General features: G+C 38.9%; 1 protein-coding gene across 6 annotated transcripts in view; it reads right to left on the reverse strand.

The window, feature by feature from the left end:
• Nucleotides 1-4,195: 4,195 nt before the first annotated feature.
• Nucleotides 4,196-23,331, reverse strand: part of DCAF5 (DDB1 and CUL4 associated factor 5) — a 73,012-nt gene continuing 53,876 nt past the window's right edge. For all 6 annotated transcript variants that reach the window (XM_051791375.1, XM_051791380.1, XM_051791376.1 and 3 more), the window contains exons 7-9: nucleotides 22,636-22,702; nucleotides 12,669-12,796; nucleotides 4,196-6,243 (exon numbers count right to left, since the gene is read on the reverse strand). In XM_051791375.1, the coding sequence (XP_051647335.1) occupies nucleotides 4,444-6,243; nucleotides 12,669-12,796; nucleotides 22,636-22,702 (1,995 nt within the window). In that variant the 3' untranslated portion in view covers nucleotides 4,196-4,443. The remainder of the gene's footprint in view (nucleotides 6,244-12,668; nucleotides 12,797-22,635; nucleotides 22,703-23,331) is intronic.

Genomic DNA, 23,331 nt, shown 5'->3' on the forward strand with positions numbered 1-23,331 from the left:
TGTGACCACAGAACACACCACATCTGGGACCTTTCTGCTTTTGACCTGCACAACCACTGAAGTAAACTTAAGCAAATCTAGAGCCTTCATAAGCACTGTGGGGTATTTTTGTATGTATGCACTGGGTGAGGTGCTAGTTTTGGTTTGGTTTTTTTTTTTTGGTTGGTTGGTTGGTTGGTTGTTTTTTGTTTGGTTTTTTTGGGTGGTTTTTTTGGGGGTTTTTGGTTTTTTTGTGTTTCTGTTTTTGTTTTTGGGTTTTTTCCCCCTAAAGAATTGCCATTTTCTCAGATGCTTGAAACAGAGTTCTTGTTCATAACAGTATAGCATTAGCTGGGCTAATTAGTGGAGCCCAACACAGCTGCAGGAGTTCACTGATGTGTTTTATAAATTATGTATGTGCTAGAATTAGCTTATTAAAGAATTCCTAAGAACTCTATGCATGTGCACAGTAATTCAGCTGTTGCAGCTATTTGCATTACTCTGGTACTCTGCGGACCCTGCAGCACAGCACTGAGCTTCCCAGGTCTAACCAAGACATTCAGAGAATCTGAGTGAGTGAAAATGAGAGAAAGCATCAGGTGTAAAGGGCACCTCTGTCAATAGTAGTGTCTGTAAAAAGGAGATGAAAGCTCACTAACATGAAGCATTTTAACTCAATGCAGTAATAACAACAATTCTGTCTTGTTCTTGTCTGCAATAAATTAACTGCAAATGAAGGCAGCCCAAGACTTTAGTAATAGCAGGCCACATCAACTTCTGATGGCCACAGTAAGCAAGAGATATGTTTACTAGGATGTGACATCCTAGTAAAGTACAGGAAAGTACAGGATTTCAGAAGTGGACCTAACTGCATTTATCTTCTTTAAATATTGGAGGAATAGTGATTTTCTAGCTACCAAGTGACATGTGTTATAAATAGAGATTAGGACCAAGTTTCCATCACTTATTCTATTATGAAACTTAGGGTGAAAAAATCCACTGCAAATGGATTGGAGAAGAAAAGGTTCAGAAATAAGTCATCCTTCTCAATTATTATTCCAACTGAGACAGGCTAAATTTCAGAACATACTGCAAACAACTGATATGTCCATGGTCAAAACCTGTGCTCTTCCATTCTCAAGGCAGCTGTATCTTTCTGGACATGCTTTGTCTGCAAGCTGCTTTTAAACAGCTTAGTGTGATCTCCACTGAGCCACTCACCTTGGAGAAGACTCACCAGCTTTGGTAAGATGATCACTTGAGAGCGGGAAAAATCTCAGATGAACTTTGGTTGATAGATCTCATATTCTCCTCTGAAAGCAGCCCAGATAAGCCTTGGGTTTGCTGCTTCAGAGGAAGAGTCAGCTTTGACTCTCTCACAAACAGGTTGGCTTGACATTAATGCTTTAAATAGAAAAAGCTGAAATAAGCAAATACAGTCTGTGAGACTGTAGAAATACAAGAAAGAATTTCTTTAAAGATCAAGAATTTCTTTAAAGATCTGGGAGGGTTTTTCTTTCCCACTAAGATTTTCTGGAAATGAACTGTACAAGGCGGCCTAGCAAATTTCCTACCATAACAAGCTGCATGGTAAGTAAATAGTGACTAACAGGGTAGTTCAATATTTACACAACCTTTTCGTTTCTAAGTAAATGGTAGATTATTAGGAAGGCTGAAATCTCTTCATATAAATTTGTAACATTTTCCACTGAACAGCTTACTCTTTTCCCAGAAACAGGGAGTGACAATCAGAAGAATACACCAACACTCTTAAGGAAATTGCATGCACACAGCACAGCGAGCAACCCAGTGTAGGTGGGAGAGAGCAATGCATGGAATCAACAACAAAGCAAAGTAACCTGCACAGAGCAGCTCTTCTCACTGTTGGCTGCCCGCAGGAGACATGCTGCTGCTTGCTTGCTTTTCTTTGGTCTTTACCAGACAATGGAGCTGCCTACTGCTGATAGCACTTGTTCATGTGAGAAGGTGAACGCACTGGTTCAGGTGCTGCAGTTCTTGTGTGCACTGAAATTTCCTGTGAACAAAAGGTTAAGATCACAGCCTGCCTTCTCCCTCCTGCTTGACAGAAACTAGAAATAACAAGGATACAGACAGCTTGGGAGGCTGTCTGGGAAAACCACAGCAATTCTTTATGCCCAGAGCCTATACAGGAGCATGCAGTGAGGTTGGATTAGATGACCTCCAGTGGCCTCTTCCAACCTTACCATCCTGTGATTCTGTAACACCAAATCTGGGAGCTTTTATTCTGCTTCTGAAAACAAACCAAAGAACAGAAAGTGAAACACAAGACATTTGAGAAAACACTGGGAAGTGATGACAGTGTCAAAGGAGAGTAGAGATGCTCATTCACCAGAAGTGATAGATGAGAAAATTTTCCAATATAAAGAACTTTTAAAAAACAAAATAAAAAAGTTTTGACTCAGCAACCCCAAGATTTTGGCTAAAAACCAGCATTTACAATAAGATGTTTATACAACCAAGGAGAACACTCCCATAGTGATCTTGATTGCAGTGGTGTAAAGTATAATCAGTACAGAATTATTTTTTAAATAAGGTAATGATGTATCAGAGCTTGCTCTTATTGCCACTTTTGCTTGTATTTGCGAACACCCCTTTGCCTTTCAGCCATCTTACATGCTTCTTAAACACCATCATATGCTTATTCCAAGTTCTCACTTGGCAAAGCAGACCCAGAGTGGGCAGAGAGCCTATGGAACACAGTAGTGGTAAGAGAATGTTTCAGGTCATGTTCTTCACTCTCCCTCCCATACCTTTCCCTCTCAGCATCCCTTCTGAAGTGCTCCTCTACTGTCATCATGTTTTATCTGGGCATCTTCCTACTTTCCCCAGCCACCAGCGAGCTGCGCATATGAAATATTTATTCTGAGGCCAGTGCTCTACAGCAGAGTACTGCTAGAGTTGTACTGAAAGCAAAAATATCCTATTCCTTAAAATAAACTAACTCTTCCTCAGTACTGGGTTTGAAAACCTTTGAGAATTACTGGGGTTAAAAGAAGCGTCTCTTTCTGTTGTCAGCACTGCAAAGCACATGCACATAGTTTTTACGTCCTTTATAGGTGGTTTGTTTTCCCTTCACACACTGACTCCTCTCACCTTGTTGCTAGGGAAGCAAATACAATTCCACCAATTCCAACATGCCAGAACTGAGATGACTCACTAGTTACTCCATTGAAAACAGCACCCAGGCAAGAAAGGACTCTGTCCACCTGAACAGTACTCCAGTTCATGGCAGCCAGAGCTATGCTCTTGCCCACGTTCTGATTGCCAGGCTTGGAGACCCAGTTCTCTGAAGCTCTCCGTTACATGCACAACTCTGTTGAACACATCTACCCAATTTTAAATACTAACAGCAGAGTGGTGAAAAACCAACCCTGATCTCCAATCCCAACCCGTTTTAAGTTTTGGGCTAAGAAAAGCTGGACCTTACCGAGTGTTGCTGTTAACATGAATCTGTTACGTTATCCATAGTTCTACTATTTTCTGTTTGGCCTACTGCTTCTCAAAAGTAAGAACACAGAGGAAGGGGAGGGCACAGTAAAGATACATCCCAACACTCAGAGCCATATTTTAATAATAATAATAATAATAATAATAATAATAAATTTCTATATGTTAAGATCACAGAAAGACATGTTTCAATGCCTGATTTTTAATAGCCCTTGGTTAGAATGAGGCCTACAGCATAATACCTGTCTCTTGCCAAACAATCACATATCAATATAGTGATGACACTGCGTTATTCGGTTCTTTTCTTTAAAAAACCCCACAAAATTGAATGTCACCATGGGAACAGTCTAAAGTTTATTTTGGAAAGAGGCTCATTTCCTATAGCTTTTCTGTTGGCATAAAAATAATGTCACTGACCTGTATCAGAAGCAAGTGCTTTATGAAGTATCATCTTTAAAGATACCAGCCAGTTCTGAAAAGATCCTTCCTAATGGTTGCATTTCTTTAGTTTCTGAAGCAGAATAAAGGGCCCAGAAAAGCTTCTTCCCTGTTTTCCTCAAAAAGAAACACACTCCCAAACTACCACCAGTGTGATCTAATTCCACCATTCTTCAGCCTGCCATGTGTAGTAAGTGTCAATACGGAAAACTTCCTCCTTAGATTAAACCTTAGAGCAGTCATCCTGGTTGGCTGGCTGAACAAATGACACATGTTCACACAAGAATAATTCAGTCAACCATCTTAATAAGGATTTACTTTAAACAGAACCTTGTATGGTACACTAGACTCAGTCTCATTAAGGAGCAAGTTGGATTTTTACACAGCATGAACCACTGGCAATCTAAACAGACCCACTTGAAGAATGGAATGGAGAATCAAACACAATGTTTCAGACCCAAGCTCTATGTGCCTTTAATACTTGCATTTTCCTTTTCTTTTTGAGAGAGTGCACACTACGACAGACATTTGCATTTATCATGTTTTTAACTTCTTTTCTAAGGAAGAACTCTCTGAATCTGCATCTTCCAACTCCACTCTGTGTCTTTTCAGTCCTCCAAGAGATTGAGTGCTCTCACTGCCCGCAGGATGCAAGTCAGCAGTATCCTCTCTTGTGCTCACATTGTAGCTGTTGGAGTCCATTTCAGACAGGCAGCAGTCTTTGTGCAAGGTCACACCCACCTGTACAAGGTTGCCATTATCAGCATTTGAGTGCACCTGTAATCCTTGCGTCACAGTCTCCTGCTCTCCAAAACTCTGTCCGTTGTTGAAACACGAAGGGTGAAGATGCAAGTGGCCATTATTGTAGTTAACACAGGAGGGGTCGAGGCTCCTCTCCTCACTGTCATCAGTCTGGTTTCTGGAGCAGTGACCTGACATGCTACAGATTGTGACAGTGGAGAATGGAGGGACCAGTGAATGATGGCTTGATGCTGGTTGACAATTCTGACTGTTTTTCTGTTCCACAAGTCCTGCAGTCTGAATGCAAGGTTCTTCGGTACAACTATTTAGCCCTTTGCAGTTAGCTTTTCCATTGAGCTTTTTAGTCTCAAAAGAATGCTCTGTACCTCCACTGCTAGTGTCTTCAGATGTGTTATCTTGACTCTCCATCCGTCGCTGATTGTCACATTCATGAGCTTGACCATTACTAGAATTTTCTATCACACCACATTCTTTTGAATTTTCTCTGCTTTCAGCAGAAAGAGCTGAGGAATCTTGAGGAATTACTGAACTTAAGTTCCTAGAATCTTCCTTAGTTAGTGAGCGTGATGCACTGTGCCTTCCACTGGTTCCTGGTTTCCCTTCATCATTCTCTCCATCTCCTCTGGAGGATTCACCATCTTTACTAGCTGAATATGATATGTAAGAATAATGAAGCCATTTGTAAGCTTTGTAAATCTTTCTCTCCACTGATTCACTGTCTGAACAAGGAGACGTCCTTTCTTTGAGAACTTGTTTGTTGGCCGAACTCCTTTCTGGTGAAGAAGCTGGAGAAGAAGAAAGATCATCTACTTTGATCTGGGGGTAATCATATATGTCCTCACCTATGTAGGTGGTTACATTCTCCGTGTTAGTGCTAGTCCTTTCCTCCTTTTGCACCTTCTGGCGTCGCCTCAGTGCATTGCGTTGCCTCATAGATGTGCGTCTTTCATTCAGTTCCTCTTCATCTTCTGTACTGCTGCTGCTGCTGGAACTGCTGGATTCGTTCTCAGGACTCGGGGACGGCGGCCGTGGGTAAAGGTCTGTATCTGGTTCTGCCTCACAGGTGTTGTCATCAGAGTCAGACTCATTGGAAAGGGCCAGAAGACGTTTATCTTGATACTTTCTCAGCGCAGATAGCCTCTGCTGACGGGAAGCTACGTCTTCTCTGGCTGAGGGGGATGCAGTCGATCTTAAGGCCCTTAAGTTATAGGCAGTTTCATCAGACTCTTCAGCCACATGTGGTGGGGAGTGATGCAAAGAGGTGGAGGACTCTGACTCGCTGTAAGCGGAGCGTTCACTTACTCCTGCATGGAGCTGCAGGATTGTGCTCTCACTGAGGTCGCTGTCTGAATCAGAACTCCAGCCCTCGATTTCCCGGCGTACAAGAGAGTCAAAGAAGGCCATCATCCGTGGGTCTTCTTGGACTGACTGGTTGGCATAATCATGGGACAAACCACTACCACTGTTCAACACAAGACTGATGTACTCTTCATGAGTGTAGAGGCAACGTGAATCATCCTCAATTCTACCATCCAGGTCCCCTGTGCAGTCAGGCTGCTTGTAGGGACTCCAGATCTGTAATGAAAAATGAAACATATATCTTTGAATGCATAAATTATTATAAGCTTTTAAAATGAAACAGTAGCTCAAATATCCAGAACAACTGCAAGTTGCAGATTGTTTTTACTAATTTTTACCTCTAAGACCCATACTTACAAGTATTGCAGAGATGCAGGATTTTTACTTCTCCTTTACAAATGTGTTTTTCCTGCATTTATTTCACCTATCCAGAACCTAAAAGCTCTCAGGCTGCAAATCATCCATCATTTCAGTAATTCATTGTATAATAATTTCTCCCAAATTGCAGGGCTGTATTTTTATGTAATGGGGCATGCTTATTCACCAACAGTAAGAATAGTTTGTTGCCTACAATACAATCTTAGCCCTAATGAAGGCACTAGTTTCCCAGGAAACTAGAGTTGCTTGTGTGGTGTAGAGTAATATTTCATCCAGCTGCATAGTCAGTCGCACCTAATGAGCAGGCAAGGAGCTGAATGTATGGGGATGAAAATCAGAGCTTTAGGGAACAGTTATGAAGAAAAGAAAGCCTCCAACATCCTCTGAAGACACAGCAGCAGTTTCAATGGGGAGAGCTGAAGAAGAGTTTTCCTGAAAGCTACTTTTGAAGAGTAATGATTTCACCAATAACAACAGTCTTGACTGTGCTGTTCATCTAGCCTTCTCTCAGTTTTCCTGGTGTGGAGAAGGAAAAAAATAAAGGCACACAAGAAGATCCACCAATATCCCTAAGAAAATGGTAATCCATAGCAAAAAAGTAGTTGGATCTCCTCATCTTTCTCAGTTTTACTCACAGATTTGGGGGCAACGTGATTATGGCAATCCATGGACAACCACTGTCTCTTCACTCTGGATCAGTGGTTAACTGGATGAACAAGGCCTTACCATAAGCAGAGCCATTATGTAGCTTAGTCACAAAAACGCCCTAATGTTCTGCTTATAAAACATCTGATTTCAGTCATGCTTTAGTTTTAACATACTAACAAGCTCAGAGAAAAAAAATTCTATGCCAGCTGTCTGTACCATGTTGGCCTTTTGGGATAAGCTTTGGCAAAAACATCTAACTCTTTTCCCAACAGAAATTAATCAAGTTTTGTTCCAAGTAGACAAAGCTGTTAATAAAAAGAGCGTTTTGCATGTCTAAATGGGATAATCAGCACTTATCTTACAGATGCCTAGTTAACACATGCAACATAATCTCACACTACTATGACAAGCAGTATAAAAAAAGCCCACAAGTAATTATGTAATCACTGAGATTTTCAACAGTGTGCAGTAAAACCTTACACCTTTAATAATGGAAGCAAAATGAAATAAGTTATCTTGCAACTACTTGTCCAGCACAGCCAAATTTAAGACGTACAAGTAAACTTCATTCTGGAATCCTCCCAAACCTGAAAGCCTTTACTTTGCATCCTTTGTAATTTATGTTTAACAGAGCTTCCACATATGATCTAGCTAGATAGATAAAAGAGATACTATTCAAAAACTAAAGTGGGCTGCAGATATAACTTCTTCTGCAGACAATCATCAAGCTGCCTTTCACAGCAAAGGTAAAGGAATTTTACATTGCATTAGTCTGTTCCTAGGAACATGCCTCAATATCAAAGTGTATTTGCTATTGGTACTTAATTGCTATTTTTATTATTTGCAATACTTAAGCAAATTCTCTTCCAGTACAGTTCATTAATATGACATTTGAAACCCAAATGAAGACAGTTTCTGTTGCTTGGTTAAGCACCGCACTTATGAGACACATAGCTCAAGGGACAAGCATCAGGCCCGGATGAAGATAACAAAACCCAGTCTAAGTCTACTATGTACAGAATTCCATGAACCATACTTAACCAGTTTTTTTAACTACTCAAGAGTACAGAAAGAATCTCTCTTCATTCTCTGTTTCCCAGGCTTCACTTTCTAAAGTCAATGTAGGAAAGAGCCTTCTCTCAGTGGATTCAAGAGAGAGATTGCTGATTTGTGGACACACCAAGATTTGGTAGACAAATAGAACTCTACTGCTCAAAGGACTATCCTTGAGTTGCTGCCTTCCTGATGATTTATTTAGCACGTGTTCAGTACCTTCTCTCACAACCTGTTGGATCTTTTCCCCCTTTGTCCCACTACTGAGCATATCAGTAAGCAGATCAGATCTTTTTGTGTTTAACAGCATATACCTTCTTTTCAATGCTTCATACTGTGGGCTTGGACAGACAGGCCAGCATGCCCCTTCCTAAAATAGCAGCATTAGATTGATCACTAAGTTTTATAAAACTCTATTTTTTTTTTTAAGCAAGAGAATTAGATTCTCTATGAACCAATATAAATGAAGAGTGGGAGTCTGCTCTGAAGTCCCTCTGGGAAAGGTCTGTTTTGTCATGAAGTTCATCTAAAAAGATACATAACGTGTGTGCAGAGGTATTCTACATCTTTGTTAGCACTACGACATCTTTCTGCTCACTCTGCATGCATCAGAGAAAACAGAGCAGTGTTAAATATTGACAAGATAGCTACAAAGACTTCACAGTGAGGCTTTTCCCTTCCAAGCTAGATTTGTTCACAGAGAAGGTGTAAATAAGGAGTAAATAATAAAGAGAAGTCAAGAGAATTCAGGAGAATACCTGTTTGTCTCTGGACAGACAGTTGTCTGGAGGATCAGTTGTCTCTGGAGAGACAATCCCTACAATTTAGATATTTTGCTATGAGGGAGTGCAAAGGCCTGCCAGAGTCCCAAAAAGAAACTAGACTAAGAATCTATCCTTGGCAGAACTGGGAGGTCTTTAAACTGACATCAACTGATCCAGTGCTCTTTGTGCATCTGAAATGGTCTTCATTGTAAATGGAATGCCTTTGTCTTTTTCTCATCCTCTGACTGATGCCATGTTGAGGAAGAATGTGAACAAATTGGTCAAAGTAAGTTGGCAAATCATCCCCCTGAAGCAACAATCTATCATGAAGTTCTTTCTCTGTCAGAAGATTGAGGAGTTGAATACTGATTGAGTGATGACCTGAGTACAGACATAAAAATAGGAACAATAACAGAAAAGGGGAATATAAAACTGGTTCTCTACTTCAGTAGAGATGCTTCAGACAGCATCTTTGAATTTTTGGCAACCCCCCAAATTTTAAAACAAAAAAGTAGTTATGCCTGTAGCATCAGAATAATTAAAACCAGCTATATTAGATTATCTGATTAGGCAGAGGCAACTAGTCACAATTATATTAATCTGTCACCATAGCAACATGTTCAAATAGACTTTGTTATCTCTGAGATACTGATGGCTTTTAAACAAATGGGACCTACAACATCTGAGCTCAGTTACACAGTATTACATTTCCAATACAAAACAGAATTTCTTTTTTAAAATTGCTATACACTTCATCTATTGTATCTTTCCTGGAACTGTCTTCTAACTGCAGAATTCTCTGTGTCCTTCCTCTAAGCCTCATACATCAGAACGAATGCCTCATTCATTTCTCCTGCAATTCCATCTGTTTTCCTGCCAGCACATCCCAATGTCTTGCACAATTAATTGAGGGGAAAGTGGTATTTTTCTATTTTATATTGCTTTTGCCCATCGTGGAGAATGCTTGCTGCAAATGTTAATTTGAGTTCACAGCTGTGCTTTTTCATACAATTTTACTGAGGTTCAAGTTTCTGAAATGGAGGGCAATGAGCAATTCATCTGGGTTGATATGTTCAGAAGACACTATATGGATCAAGGCTTCTAGTGTTCTTTATTAATGAGCTTGTCGAGTCTTATTTTTGTTCCTAGTAGAAATCACTGAGTTACTGAATTGTATTCTTATGGGTGCTTTAAAACAAAACAAAACTAAAGCAAAAAAAGCACAACCACAATAGTCAAAACCATTCTTGTGAATACTACTCTTTTCTACAGGGCTAGACCTGAGCTGAATTTCCATCTCATCTGCAATCAGCATTAAAATAGCAAGTGTGTTGGCAGAAGTACATGGAATTATTGAATGGCTTGTCTGTATTATGCCTTCATGCTGGTGCTATTAGTTTCTCCCTTCTTGAAGTACTAAATTTAGGCCAGCTAGTCTAAAAATTAAGGGTTCAGACAAACAAGTACTTGCATACACGTTTTAATTAATCCCAAAGTTTCTATAATTGAGGGAATAGAATACCAACCAACCACAGTGAAGTTATCTTCTGTGATTTAATTTCAGAAATTTTAGAAGACACTTAAAGGATAGTAAAAAGAAGGACACTTCTTAAGAAACTGATTAAAACAAACAAAAAAAAAACCCAAACAAAAATGAACAAAATAAGAAAACATAAAAAACCTAACTACTATTTTTATTTATGGCTCTTCCTCTTGTCATCTCAACTTCTCTAAGCAAGCACATCAAGCATTTATATGGGGGAAAGAAAGACAGCCATGCTAGTGAAGGACTTGTGTTCTCAGTTGTTTTCAATGCAGTAAATGGCCTCTCAAAACTGCTGGTTATGCTTTTCCTGTTTTACCCTTCTGCTAGTGGCAGTTACTAGTCTTCAGCCTATCTATAGAAGTAGCTGGAATAAACAAGAAATCACCATTGTATGGTCACCCACAAACTGCTGTTCACTAAAACAGTACCTTTAAAGACTGAAGCCATGCAGATCAGACAAGAGATGAGCATTAAAACAACCTGATCCCCAAACAAGGCACATTGCAAGCTGATTCAAAAGCACATACAACAAAAAGGTATGACGTTCTGGCTCGCTAATAAACTTAATACATTAAACACCTTTTCCTTAATTTGTTTCTAGCTCGCAGTGTTTGGGGAATTCAGTTCCTTCAAAGCAGCTACACGAGTTCCATTGCACATACTGCGACACAACAGGCGTTCTCTTCTAAGGAAGCATTGAAGCAGAGGTGCTTTGAAAGAGTTACACAACCTGTGACTGGAGCCTTAATCGAACTAACCTTTTAATCACTAGGCAAAACCCTAGCAGAAGTACACAAAAGGAACACAGGGGATGTTTATACCAATGCTAATCCAACAGTCTAAGCACACTCATGCAGGAAGGATTCACAGGGTGAAGGGTCAGCAGATCTAAAATCCAAAAGGGAAAATTTGGGCTGCATGAATCAGGGTCCCAAAACAAAAAAAAATGCCTCTGGCAAAACTGTTGTTAAACAGTGGGACTTTGACTGCTTGGAAATGGTAAAATCAGTGAACTGCTAAGACTGTTCAATGCACTTTTGTTCAAAACCTGTATTTAATAGATTTGTGATCAAACCTGTCAGGCAGACACAGATGAAGAACAAAGTAGAAAAGCAAACCAAAGTTCCAGTGGAAGACAGAAGAGAAGGAAAGCTGAACTACAGTCAGAACCCAAATGTTGATACTAGCTGTAATGGCAAGTGATGCAGTTGGGCACTGGGCCATGGTCCCAGGATTTTGGGCCAGTTCTGCTCCATAAGTTGCAGATCACTAAAACATTCCTTTGCAGGACAAGTTCACTCAGTCAACTTGTAGCTGGCTAAAGCATTTACTAATAATCTAACAACCTTATTTACAGACACATGCAGGTAAGATTTTTAGGAAGTTATTCAACAAATAGAAGCAGGAGCAGTTCTTCAAAATTAAATGGTTATGGCTTCTTTCATTCTGTTGATAGACCTAAACTATAGCAAAACATCTATGGCAGCAGAATGCAAATCACATTAGTATAGCATAATCCTCTGCCTCCCCACCTTCAAATAACAAAAAGATTTCTGCCTTGCTTACACAATATTGACTCTCTTTCTTTAAGGAGTTTCAAAACCTAACAAAGTTTCTTATCTCTTTCAGTTCCACAGAAAAAGGTAAAAATTGTCTAAAAATGGTATACATTGTAAAGGATTCAGAAAAGACATATTGTGAAAGGTGTTAAGAGTCTTGCTTCCTCTGGAAGCAGAGGAACAGAAAAGGTATGTTGAACTGATTCACTGAACAAATATGTACGACAATTATAGAAGGGCTCCTGAGGCATTATTTGGGCCAAATTCAACTGGGTCAGGCTAGGCTAAGGCTCAACGTTAGTCTCTGGAGATATTTTTATAAAATTTTAGACTAGAGTACCAAAAATTGTATGAGATCATGTTACACTTGTGATCATACTCTCCCAAGAAGGACTGTTTTCATGATACTTCAGGTATGTATGGAATTAAACTGGAGAAAAACTCCTTTCTCAAGATAAAAGGCCAGAAAATTCTGATCTTATCTCCTATCTCTGAAACCTTTAAAATTGAAATGAAGTTTAAAGGTGAAATGCCCAATTAAAAATTTGCATTGGTTTATCCAGCAAATGAGACATTTTACAAATGAATAAGATAAGAAGACAGGATGGGTGTGGAAAAGAATGACACTGAAAAAAACCAAAGCATTTCTTCCCAAAACATTGAAAGAACACATTTTTTGACAACTAATCTTACCTTTATAATCTTTTCAACACCAGAAGAACAGATCATGTAAGTGTGAGGATTAAACCGGACTTGGTTTACAATTGACCGATGACCTTTCAATACCATAAAAGCACCATTGACGACCCTGCCAATGCCACCTAGGGGAAAACAAACACACATGGACATGAGTAATTAAATCTTCATATTACTTTCATTCATAATCATGTAAAGTCATATTATATGCGCTTCAGCTTTATTTTTCTATATTTTAAGGCCTGTGTTGGGTGCAGAATTCCAATTTTATGAGCAATGCCCCTGTGAAAAGCTACGAGCTGGCTGAAAAGCATCCTTCCTGCAAATTAGGACTTGGAGGCTCACTTTGATTCATTTAAACAAACAATGAAGGTTTTTGACCTCATATGACAACTATGTGGATAAGAAGAACATACATAATGAACTCACCACTGAAACTGTAGTGCCAGAGGCATGGCACTACTCACAGTTTGGAAATTTGAAGAAGAGACAAATAAAGAGGTTGACTTTCAATAGTTATACTATTTTTCAAATTTATTTTTTAAATCAGCAATGTATTATTGTCACAGTTGACTCTAGTCTGATGGGTAGGAGGGACCTGAAATAACACATCTGAACAGCGGGTTATATAATTCTTTGTCACAAGGCAGTGAATTAGCCGAAGTGGAATGCTTTTGTGCTAGCGGTAAAACTCAAAACAGAAGGCAATTAACTTTTTTGCTTGGTCATTGACTCTTGCTAGGTCTATACACCAAAGCAGAAAACTGTCACACAGTAATTTTTTTATATTCATAGATTTACATGATTAAAATTCCAATTTGTTAGAAAGTACACCTGTGTATCTGAATAAACAAATGTCCATCAACATGCTATGATTAACATCTTCAGTGAAAGAAAACCAAACTTTCAGAAGATGGGAAATAAAAACACTTTGGAGGAAAACCATCTTGTCATTTACAACTTAAGCAGTTCTCCTATTTGGGTAGATTTTTTTCTGTGAAGGTTCAGAGGTACATTCTGCCTTCAGCCACTGGAGCAAGATTTCACCAGTGTAAGTAAATTTGACTGAGAAGTAACAGAGTGGAGAGCAAGTTTATTAAATGACGAATTGGGTTCTTTTGATTTTCTTTTCCACTTTATGAGATTTTTCATGTCCTTTCGTCCTGCTCATCCTGCTAGATACTTATGGCTGATGGCAAGTTGCCCTACTCCCACAGCATTCCTTCCAGCCAGATCAGAGTTGTCAATCCAATTGTATCTGTCAAGCCAAAGTAGATGGTTACATTAAGACCAGTTCTCAACATTTAACTTGACCTAGGTGACAAATGTTCCAGAAAAGAGACCTTGGGAATGAAGAGACAGTTTGCTTAGGAACCATTTCCAAGTCGGGAAGTAATGCCTAAAAAAGTGTTAACTATCCATGGACTCTGACTGCCTGAGTTCTGTACAAAACAAGAAATATGCCCTACAAGTCACTTACAAAAGAGTCAGAAGTTAAAAAGACAAAGAAAGAATTATAATGGAGATGAAATACAAATTTAAGGCATCAGTATCTTGGGCTGCATTTCTCAGTCATTCATTGGCCTTCCATGGTACTGTCAGCAGTGTGAATTAATCCATGGTTATTTTCCTAGCAGAACAGTGAAAAGAATTATTTAATGCCAGAAGACACTTCTTGAATGTTTATCAATACACTAAGAGCAATTGGTTGAAAAGTGCTCAGCATGCCATGTCTAGAACACAGGTCCCTAGGCTGTAGTCAAATTCAGCCAGTGTCTGAAACCCAGAAAGCCAACTGTATCTGGGGCTGCATCAAAAGCAGTGTGACTAGCAGGTTGGGGGACGTGATTCTCCTCTGCCCTTGTGAGACCCCACCTGCAGCACAGTGTCCAGTTCCAGGCCCCCTCGCACAAGAAAATATGTGAAGGTGTTGAAGTGGGTCCAGAGCGGGGCAACAAAAACGATCAGAGAGAAGGAACACCTCTCCTACAAGAAAGGCTGAGAGAGTTGGGGCTGTTCAGCCTGGAGAAAATAAGGCTCTAAAGAGAACTCATGGCAGTTTTTCAATAAAGGGGACTTTCTCAAGAAAGACAGACTTTTTTACCAAGGCCTATAGTGAAAGGAGAAGGGGCAACGGTTTTAAGCTGAAAGAGTGTAGGCTTATATTGGATATAAGGAAGGTATTTTTTTTTTAAATTAGGGTGGTGAGGCATTGGAACAGGTTGCTCAGAGAAGTTGTGTTCAAGATCAGGTTGGATGAGGCTTTCAGAAAGCTGCTCTCGTGGAAGGTGTCCCTGTCTTTGGCAGGGGTGTTGTAACTAGATGATATTTAAAGGTCCCTTCCAACCCAAACCATTCTGTGATTCTATGGTTTTATGACTCTGTGAAGGAACTGCAAAGCTTTCTGATTTAATATTGAAGTTGCCTAAATTCCTTTTAAGCAGCTAACAGTAAATTCAGAGGAAGCATAGTAATAGAACATACCTCACTCCTCTTAAAATGAAGGTGAAATTCCCTACAAAGCCCCTTAAAAGAACTAACTGCCCAATTACATGAAATTGCCTCAGGAGAAGTACAAATCTTAGCAGTCAGCTTTTACTAGTGGTATGGGAGGTTTTAATAATTTAAACCAGAAAGTACTGATTCCACCAATACTTTGATAATCTTTGTGTCAAATATAATAGACTGTCCTAGAACCTCATTGTTGGACAACTTCTTGCTTGATGCAATTTTAGTCTACAAATTCCTATGTAAGCAATTTTAGTCTACCAACTCCTATGTAATCTCTAAGTAAGTTCTTAATGCAAAGCCTTCCACAGCCTTATCCTGACTGTGGTTCCTTCATTTTATAGGAGCCCAGCAAAGTTGGCATCATATTACATTAGTATATGTATGGCAGATATCTGCCTGTGTCCAGACTTGTCTGGAATCCCCCTGGTCTCTCAGCAGAGGTTCAGCTGCAGCCATTCAGCTTTAGCCATCTCACAGTGTGAGTTAAGTTTGCTCATGTCTGCTGGCAAAAAAAAAGTGCATCTGTACATTAAGTGGAAACTGTTCAAATTCCTGAGGCTATCTTCCTTTTTTGCATGTAATAAATTCTATTTCTCTTCGCTGTCTTCACTTGAAATAGTATTTTCATTTGCATTGTTTCAGCAGAATTGACCTCTGCTATCCCAACAACACTCAAATTTTCCTTTTGAGGTCTGGGGTTTTTTTAGGGGAAGAGGGTGTTATTTGTTTGCTTTTAAATTTAATGGCATGCACAGGTCCTGCAACTCTTAGCATGGCAGCTTTTATATTCTTAGCTAGCTACCACAAGTATAAGCAGTGTTTATTCAGAGGCATGTTATTTATAATATATATAAAAAAACCCTTAAAATCTTCAGAGGCTGATTATGCCAATTTTAGAAAGTTTCTAACTTTACAACCTCTAACTACTGGATGGAAGGGATGAATATGTACTGGCTGTTTTTGCAATACTACCCCAAATTGCTATGCTTAATGGCAGTCCTGAGTGGTTTAGTGTTCTAGCTATGCTGATCAATGGGTTTTTTGGTCTGCTTTTATTTGATACACAAAGTGAAATGTCAAGGAAGTCCCTCTTCATCTATAGCCTGCAAATAAGTGTTCCAAAGAGGAGCAATACAAAAATTTCAAAAAATCCTTTAACTAATATCCTATTATGATATCTGACTAGCTGAAAGAAATAACTTATAAAAGGCTAAATCTGAAGTGTATATTTTAAAACAGACTTCCTGTACGCATTTGACAAGAATACCATGGCAACACAAGGCCTATCATACAGACAGAAGGAAGGAATAATACAATGCTTTGAAGTAGTTGATGTCTCCTAAGTAGTCAAAGTGAGTACTTCTTGTTTGCTTTACTATTTTGTGTTTTAAATGTTAGGCTAATGATATACTTCTTAATTATGTGGTTTTGTAAATATTTGTGTGAATGAACTGACATGACATATTGTGAACATGCTGGATGGTACATCCCAACACATTTTAAATAACTCAAGTAAATTGTAATGAAGGAGAGTGAGTTATTTGAACATCATTCTGACTTCCACTACATGAATTCTACAGTATGAAGCAGTGTTTAGAAAAATCCAGAATGAATTATTTGAAGGACAAGGAAAAAGTGAAAGTGATAAATTTTTAGGAAAGTGCTCTAATGCAGAAACCCTGTAAGAATGTAGAACAGTCTCTAAACTAATGGAAGATGCATTGTACCAAACATTAAAAAAACCCGTCAAATTGCCAGAGAACTTGTTGGGATAAGAAACTATCATCCACTGGCTCTGTAACAGATTAATTAAATGACTGCCTTAAGAAGTCCTTTTTATCTAGGACACTGAAAAAGAAGTTCCACTATTTGTTCATATATGGTAGAAAGATGCTCCACAGACTTAAGCAGAACTTCATACAAGCCTTGTTAAACTACGCAAAGTGCTGAAAACTCCTGAGAAGAACCAGATATTTGCAGCTGCTGCCAGTATGCCATAGCATACCATTCCACTGTAGTATTTGGCACTACAGTAGTAGCTCATTTAAAATTAATTTAGTTTTCATTAGTAATAATCCAGGACACATTTAGACCATAGGCCACTGCTTTGCATTTGAATCCTATGAGGTCACGATGTGCTAACAAAGAGAGACACTGTAGTTTGGAATGTAAATGCACAGCACAATGCAAGCCAATATGCATAGCATATGGGGCCTCTGCCTTCAGTGCAGCAGATTATGATTAGACTCCTTAAAAGTCTTTCTCTCGTCACACACCCACCCACCTGTGTTTGTTTCATACAGTGGATGCCAGCAGATGGCTTTGCTCCTTGGAAACCTGTCTGCAGAGAAGCTGGATTTAAACACATGCACTTACTTTTGCCCTGAGAGCACAGGGTGCTGCAGCATACCTTCTACTGGGATTGGGAATCTGACTCCCGCTCTGGCAGCAGTCCGAGGAACCGAAAGTTTCTCAGCAGCACAGGCAAAACTGACTTTGGTCACATTAAATATGGAGTGAGAACAGCAAGGGATGGCCAAGATCCCTTCTCCTCCCAGCATAGTAAAAGGAGACACAAATAGCACTACTTTCCATAAGAAAGCAGGTCCAACTCCATTGTTAGAGCTGGAGCTCCAACTGCTTCTTTTGTCACCTTTGAATATCCTCTTCACCTCCCAGGCCAGGTGAAAGGATCAGCATAGCCTTGCAGAGCTTCAGTGAAAGCACAGGGAGCAACTGGCTGACTTCAGCACCTGCCTCATACAACAAGCTCTTCTAAACAATCAACAACTTTGCCTGGCCTTTGCCTAGAACCAGCCCCACAGTGGTCTTGTACCTCTGTGGAGGTTCCAAAAGCCAAAGAGAAAAGTAATATTTAAACACGTAAAGACAATGCAGAAAGCTGTATGGTAGAGGCTATTTTTGGATGTATATTTTCTTCCTTCTTTTGTTGCTTCTAAATATCTGCCATATCTATCTACACCTTATCTATACCAATCCTCCCACTGTTGTTATCACCAGTACAGCTGAACAACAATATGAAAGCTAAGACAAAATTACTACAGAAATAAACTTTGGCATACCCTTTCCACTCGGTTCCCCTTCCTGGTTTGAGAGACACTGCTTTTTTGGTATGCTTAATAGCATAGGTTGCAATGCTTTTCACAATGTTATTGGAATGATGCAAATTACCCCCACCAATTATGCTTTCTGAACACAACAGAAATAAAGTAAATGAAATTATCATACAAACAATAGCTGTTTGTTTCTTGTTTGGTTGGGTTTTTTGTTTTGGTTTGGTTTTTATGTGGTTGGTTTTGGTTTTTTTTAACAGAAGTGTGAAAACTGCTTGCCTCTGCATTTCTTTTGTAATGGTAGCTGCAAACATGTTCAATACAATGAAGAGGAAGGATCTTTGGTACTATCAGATGGCTAGTTGCTAGGGACTAAAGCTTCTCTAGCCTCTCCCAGTGCTCAATGTTGCCTTCAGTTTTCGAAGACGCTGAATCTTCTCCCACTTGTCCACAGCACTACAAAGCACCCAACACTGCCTTGTTTTCTGATAGATGCCATCTAGCCAGTACATTCCACAGATCTGTGGTATTATTACAATCCACATGACATGAAAACCAGTTTCAATTTCACTGAATACAAGAACCTTTTCTACAGTGCCCCACCACTTACTTCCTGTGTTAATTAAACAACTGTTCCATAGCACACTATGGTCAACTGACTGACCTGAAAAAGAGACAAAATACCATCCTGAAAGTAAACCAGTTTAGATTCCAAGACCACACCTCAAAAAAAAAAAAATCAGATTTTTTAAAAAATACAAACCTTGTAGAGCATGCTCCCTATTGGGTCAGATGGCTTCCCTGCATCCCAACCCATGCATGTGTGCACATATATAAAATATCTCAAAAATAGGTGAAGACGTTAAGAAACATTCTATTATTTGTTATTTGTCTTCACTTATCCACCTGGGACTTTGAGAACTTAAACTGTCTCCAATGAGATAATCCTGTTCAAATATTGTGAAAAGATCTGTTGCTGAATTCTATTGCCTAAAGAAATGTCTGCATTTACAAAGACCAAGGGGGAGGAAACAAAAGGAAATAAAATTGCATCAGTTCTGCTGAAAAAATGTGCAATTACTTTAGTAACCAGACCACAATGACAGGCCCTTTCTTGCTTGCAGTTACAGTCAAGGACAGAATTAAAAAGAGGTTTTGAAATGCAGATTGCTGTTCTGATTTAGTGACAGCCTGCTCACATAAACTGAGGGATCCCCAGTTGTCTTCTCAATCACAAATAAATATTGTATCCCTCACAGAGCATCTTGGAGCAATATTTCAAAAGCAAGAGACAAGCTCTGAGTTGCAGAGATGATTCAGAGTAGCGAGTGAGGAATGTAAACTCCATTTTGCAAAACACTTGGTCTACTAAGCCCTCTATTACCCCACAAGACATGTCAGGTTCTGCCTTTAACTGGGGTTTTTTACCTTGTTTATAGGAGTTACATTTAAATAATGCCTGAAGTGCTTATATATTAACAGGCTTGCTGGGCAGGTCATGTAGGACTGATGTCTCTTCTCACTTACAACCTGCCTTGGAGTCAGGTAAAAGCTGTGGAAACTCAGGACTGCTTTTCTTCTGCCAGACTAATGTATTAACTTTGCTAGGAGGTGTCTCTGAAGAAAACTGGTACACTTTAAAGATGAAACTGGCTAAAAAATTCACCAAACATTTGGCAATTACTTCTGAAGTACAGTGGAAAGAAGGATAGTACTTGGATGGAGAAGAAAGTGGAAATATGAGCAAACTATTCCACCTTTAAGAAACCACAAAAGGTGGTAAAAAACCACCCAATCTTCTTGCATAGGAAATCCTGGCCTATTTAGAATAATCTAAGACTATGGAGAGAGACAGTCAGTAAAACTCTTCAACAGAATAGCTTTCTAAGCAATTTAGGAAATATCTTTTTTCACAGACCTCCCTGCCCAAATTCTACTCGCAAAATACCAACACAGGTAACCATGTTCCTCCAACTTGAAATGTGTTTGCAATTGTCTGACTGGTGTGATCCTTCACAATTTTCTTCATCTTTTGTGCACTAATGCTGCTAACCATTAGATAGCTAGTACTTGGTGCACCTGTACTTAAGCAAAATAATTTATTTCAGAGTTATTGTTAAGGATACAACTCTCTAAAAAGATAATATGTTTGTGAAAAGCTCACTATTTACAAATAACTGATACAATTTAAGAGTTGTATCATAAATATTTATAGCAACACAATGTCTGAATTCAACTGGAAGACAGAAAGCAGATAGAGAGATATTTTTGTTTAAAATACCAACAAATGGTACAGGACATTACATTACCCTGTCTAGTCTGTACACTATTTTAAGTGAAAGACCACATTCCACCGTCCCAGGTCACAGACCCTAAGGCACTCCTATTTTAGCTAGAACATAGGAACAAGGAGTTTTCCGCTGAAGCAAAAGCCTTCCAAAGTCTTCATATCCCTACAGCAAGGCTCTTTATCTAAGAAGAAAGCACAGTGACATCTCTGTCTGACAATTATTCTAAACAGCAGGAGGAGATTTAAGAAAGTGCATTTCATCACATTCAAAACAGGCACAGCCCTTCAAGAAGAGTTGAATGAAGAAAATAATAGCTTCAATAAGCCTATCACAGGTGATTTGGATGGCCAATGAGTTATTTGCCACCGAAGCGGAATCTTTAGGTCTAACAGAACAAAGCTCATTAGTTTTGCTAAAATGTTTCAAAAAGAGAACTGCTCAAGTTACAAGACACTAAGACATACACCCTCCTACGACAGGATCTTCTCATCCATTAAGCAACCATGGAGGGCAACCGATATTTAGTAATTCATTTTGTAATTGAAATGTTGCAAACGTACTGACATCCTTCCTCAGGTTACAAGAATCAGAAACAAAAAAGCTGAACAAAACACATATGACATTGTTTTGTGGTAAATCACATATTAAACTGTAAATTGGTTTGATTAAAATGTATCAGCTATTTGTAAATTGCAACTTTTTTTGTAAGCATTTATCTTTTTCACAGAGCTGCATCCTTAATAACAACTCTGAAATAGATAATTTTGCTTAAGTACAGGTGCAACAAGTACTAGATACAACTCTGTGCCAAAGTTCCAGATAAAAAGTTTGTAATTTGCAGCTGTCTGGGAAAAAGTTTTCAAGAGCATCACAGCTATATAGACACAAAATCTCAAATCCAGAATTTACAAAAGAAGTCTGGACAAGTATAGTGACATGGATAAAATGTAGTTCTATAGTCCACACAATAATCCTTAAGTAGCAGTAAAACAGTGAAGGCCAAGCTACTATATATTTAGCAGGACCATCTTCAGGACTTCTGGATTGCAATATGAAATGTTGGTTAAATAAACAAAACCCCCAAAATTAGAATGGCACTTTCCTCAAAACTCTGCCATTAACCAAATCTTTTAGAGGCTAGTCATCCTCTCAGCTGTGGATTACACAGCTGTGATTAACAACCTTGAAAATGAAACAAAGTATTTTCATTTTACCTGTAACCCAGCTAGTAATTGTCTCTCACTAAAGCACTCCAGATCACAGGATAGCACTCAGTTGTACTTAATACCACTAAAATGTAGAGTTTAAACTGCTAGAGCCATTAAAAATAGAAATACTAGTACATTTTCGAAAGTCTTGACTCTTTCAATTAAGATTTAACACCCTTGTAAAAGAGCAGTGATTTGTTTCAACAGAAGAGAGATGCTGACATTGTATGGTTTAGAGTGTCATACTGCCAAACTCTGCTAGACCATATCAAATTAAGCATTGACCCATTGTGGCATCAACAATACTACTGTTACATCTCCCACACATTGCTGCTTTTCTTTACTCCAACACCTCTCTCCTATAATTTCTTACAGGGCTGTGTCAGTGCTATTTGCTTAGAATGTCTGCCCCAGCATGGGAACGGGTCAGAAGTGAGTTAAAAGATACCATTTCCAACAGCTGAGAGCGCTCCTCCACTCAGAAAGTAAAAAAGCCTAACTCCTTTGCATTGGAAATCCTGGGAGGATTTTGGTGTAAGAGGAAAGAGAGAGAAGGAAGGCCAATGCACTGGAGCTATAAGGAGAACCCTGTGAACATTTTATGTTGCAAGCTTCATTGCAAGCAATGAATCATCATCATATGAGAAGGAAAATAAACAGAAAATCATTACAATAAAACGTTCAAATTACATTGGCCACTGTTACCCAGAGGCTGGATTAGGCATTTGTAAACTCTCCCTTATCCAGCTTTCCACAGAATTACTCTAGATTCACAGGGTGAGTGAGAAAAGCAATTCTTTCCAAAAAACAAGCTAGCATTTGTCAGACACCTGCCCCTCTGCCCCACTCCTCCCACAAATTCTAAACCAACAAAACTTACCTGCTTCTGGATCTGGAGGAATCCTCCACATATACAAATTGAAGTCATCAGAGCCCGAAAGGATGTACTGTTAGGAACAAAAATAAAAGCAGCTTACTACAAAGTATCACCAGAATTATGTTATTCTACTATTGATCTAGTTTCTCCAAACCAAAAATGAGAAAAAAAGGATAATTTGCATCATTCTTTTCACATCACTGATCAACTTACCTTTAAATGGTGGTGAGGTACCAGCACAAAAATGTTGTATGTGTATAAATGGATCAAAATTTAAAAGCATACTTCACTAATGCCTACGGCCCAAAGTATATGTTTGCTTTGCTAAATAAGGCTATGAATTTTAGTTGGCTTTAATACAAGCATGTCTAAATCACACTATCTTGCAGCCTGCAACTCTGGTCTTTTTTTAATGTTGAAGTATTTAATCCTTTTTTCTCATCTCCTGAACTACCAAGGAAAATGTCATGAAACATATACCTAAGAAGAGAGTATGTCCATTACACACAAGCACAACATGTCTGGCTCATCAACTCAGACCACCAAATGTCAGTCACTGAAGATAATCTTAAACACCAAACAAAACCAAAGCTAAATATTCACTGTCAGCAAGCCTCAAGTGATTTAAACCCCCCTCTCACATTTATCACACTATTAATTTTTTTCCTGGCCATAGTAACTCTGAAGAGATGAAAGGCT

The sequence above is a fragment of the Manacus candei genome, unplaced genomic scaffold (assembly GCF_025592945.1).
Source record: "Manacus candei isolate 608988 ecotype Guabito, Panama unplaced genomic scaffold, ASM2559294v1 h1tg000033l, whole genome shotgun sequence".
Taxonomy (NCBI): domain Eukaryota; kingdom Metazoa; phylum Chordata; class Aves; order Passeriformes; family Pipridae; genus Manacus; species Manacus candei.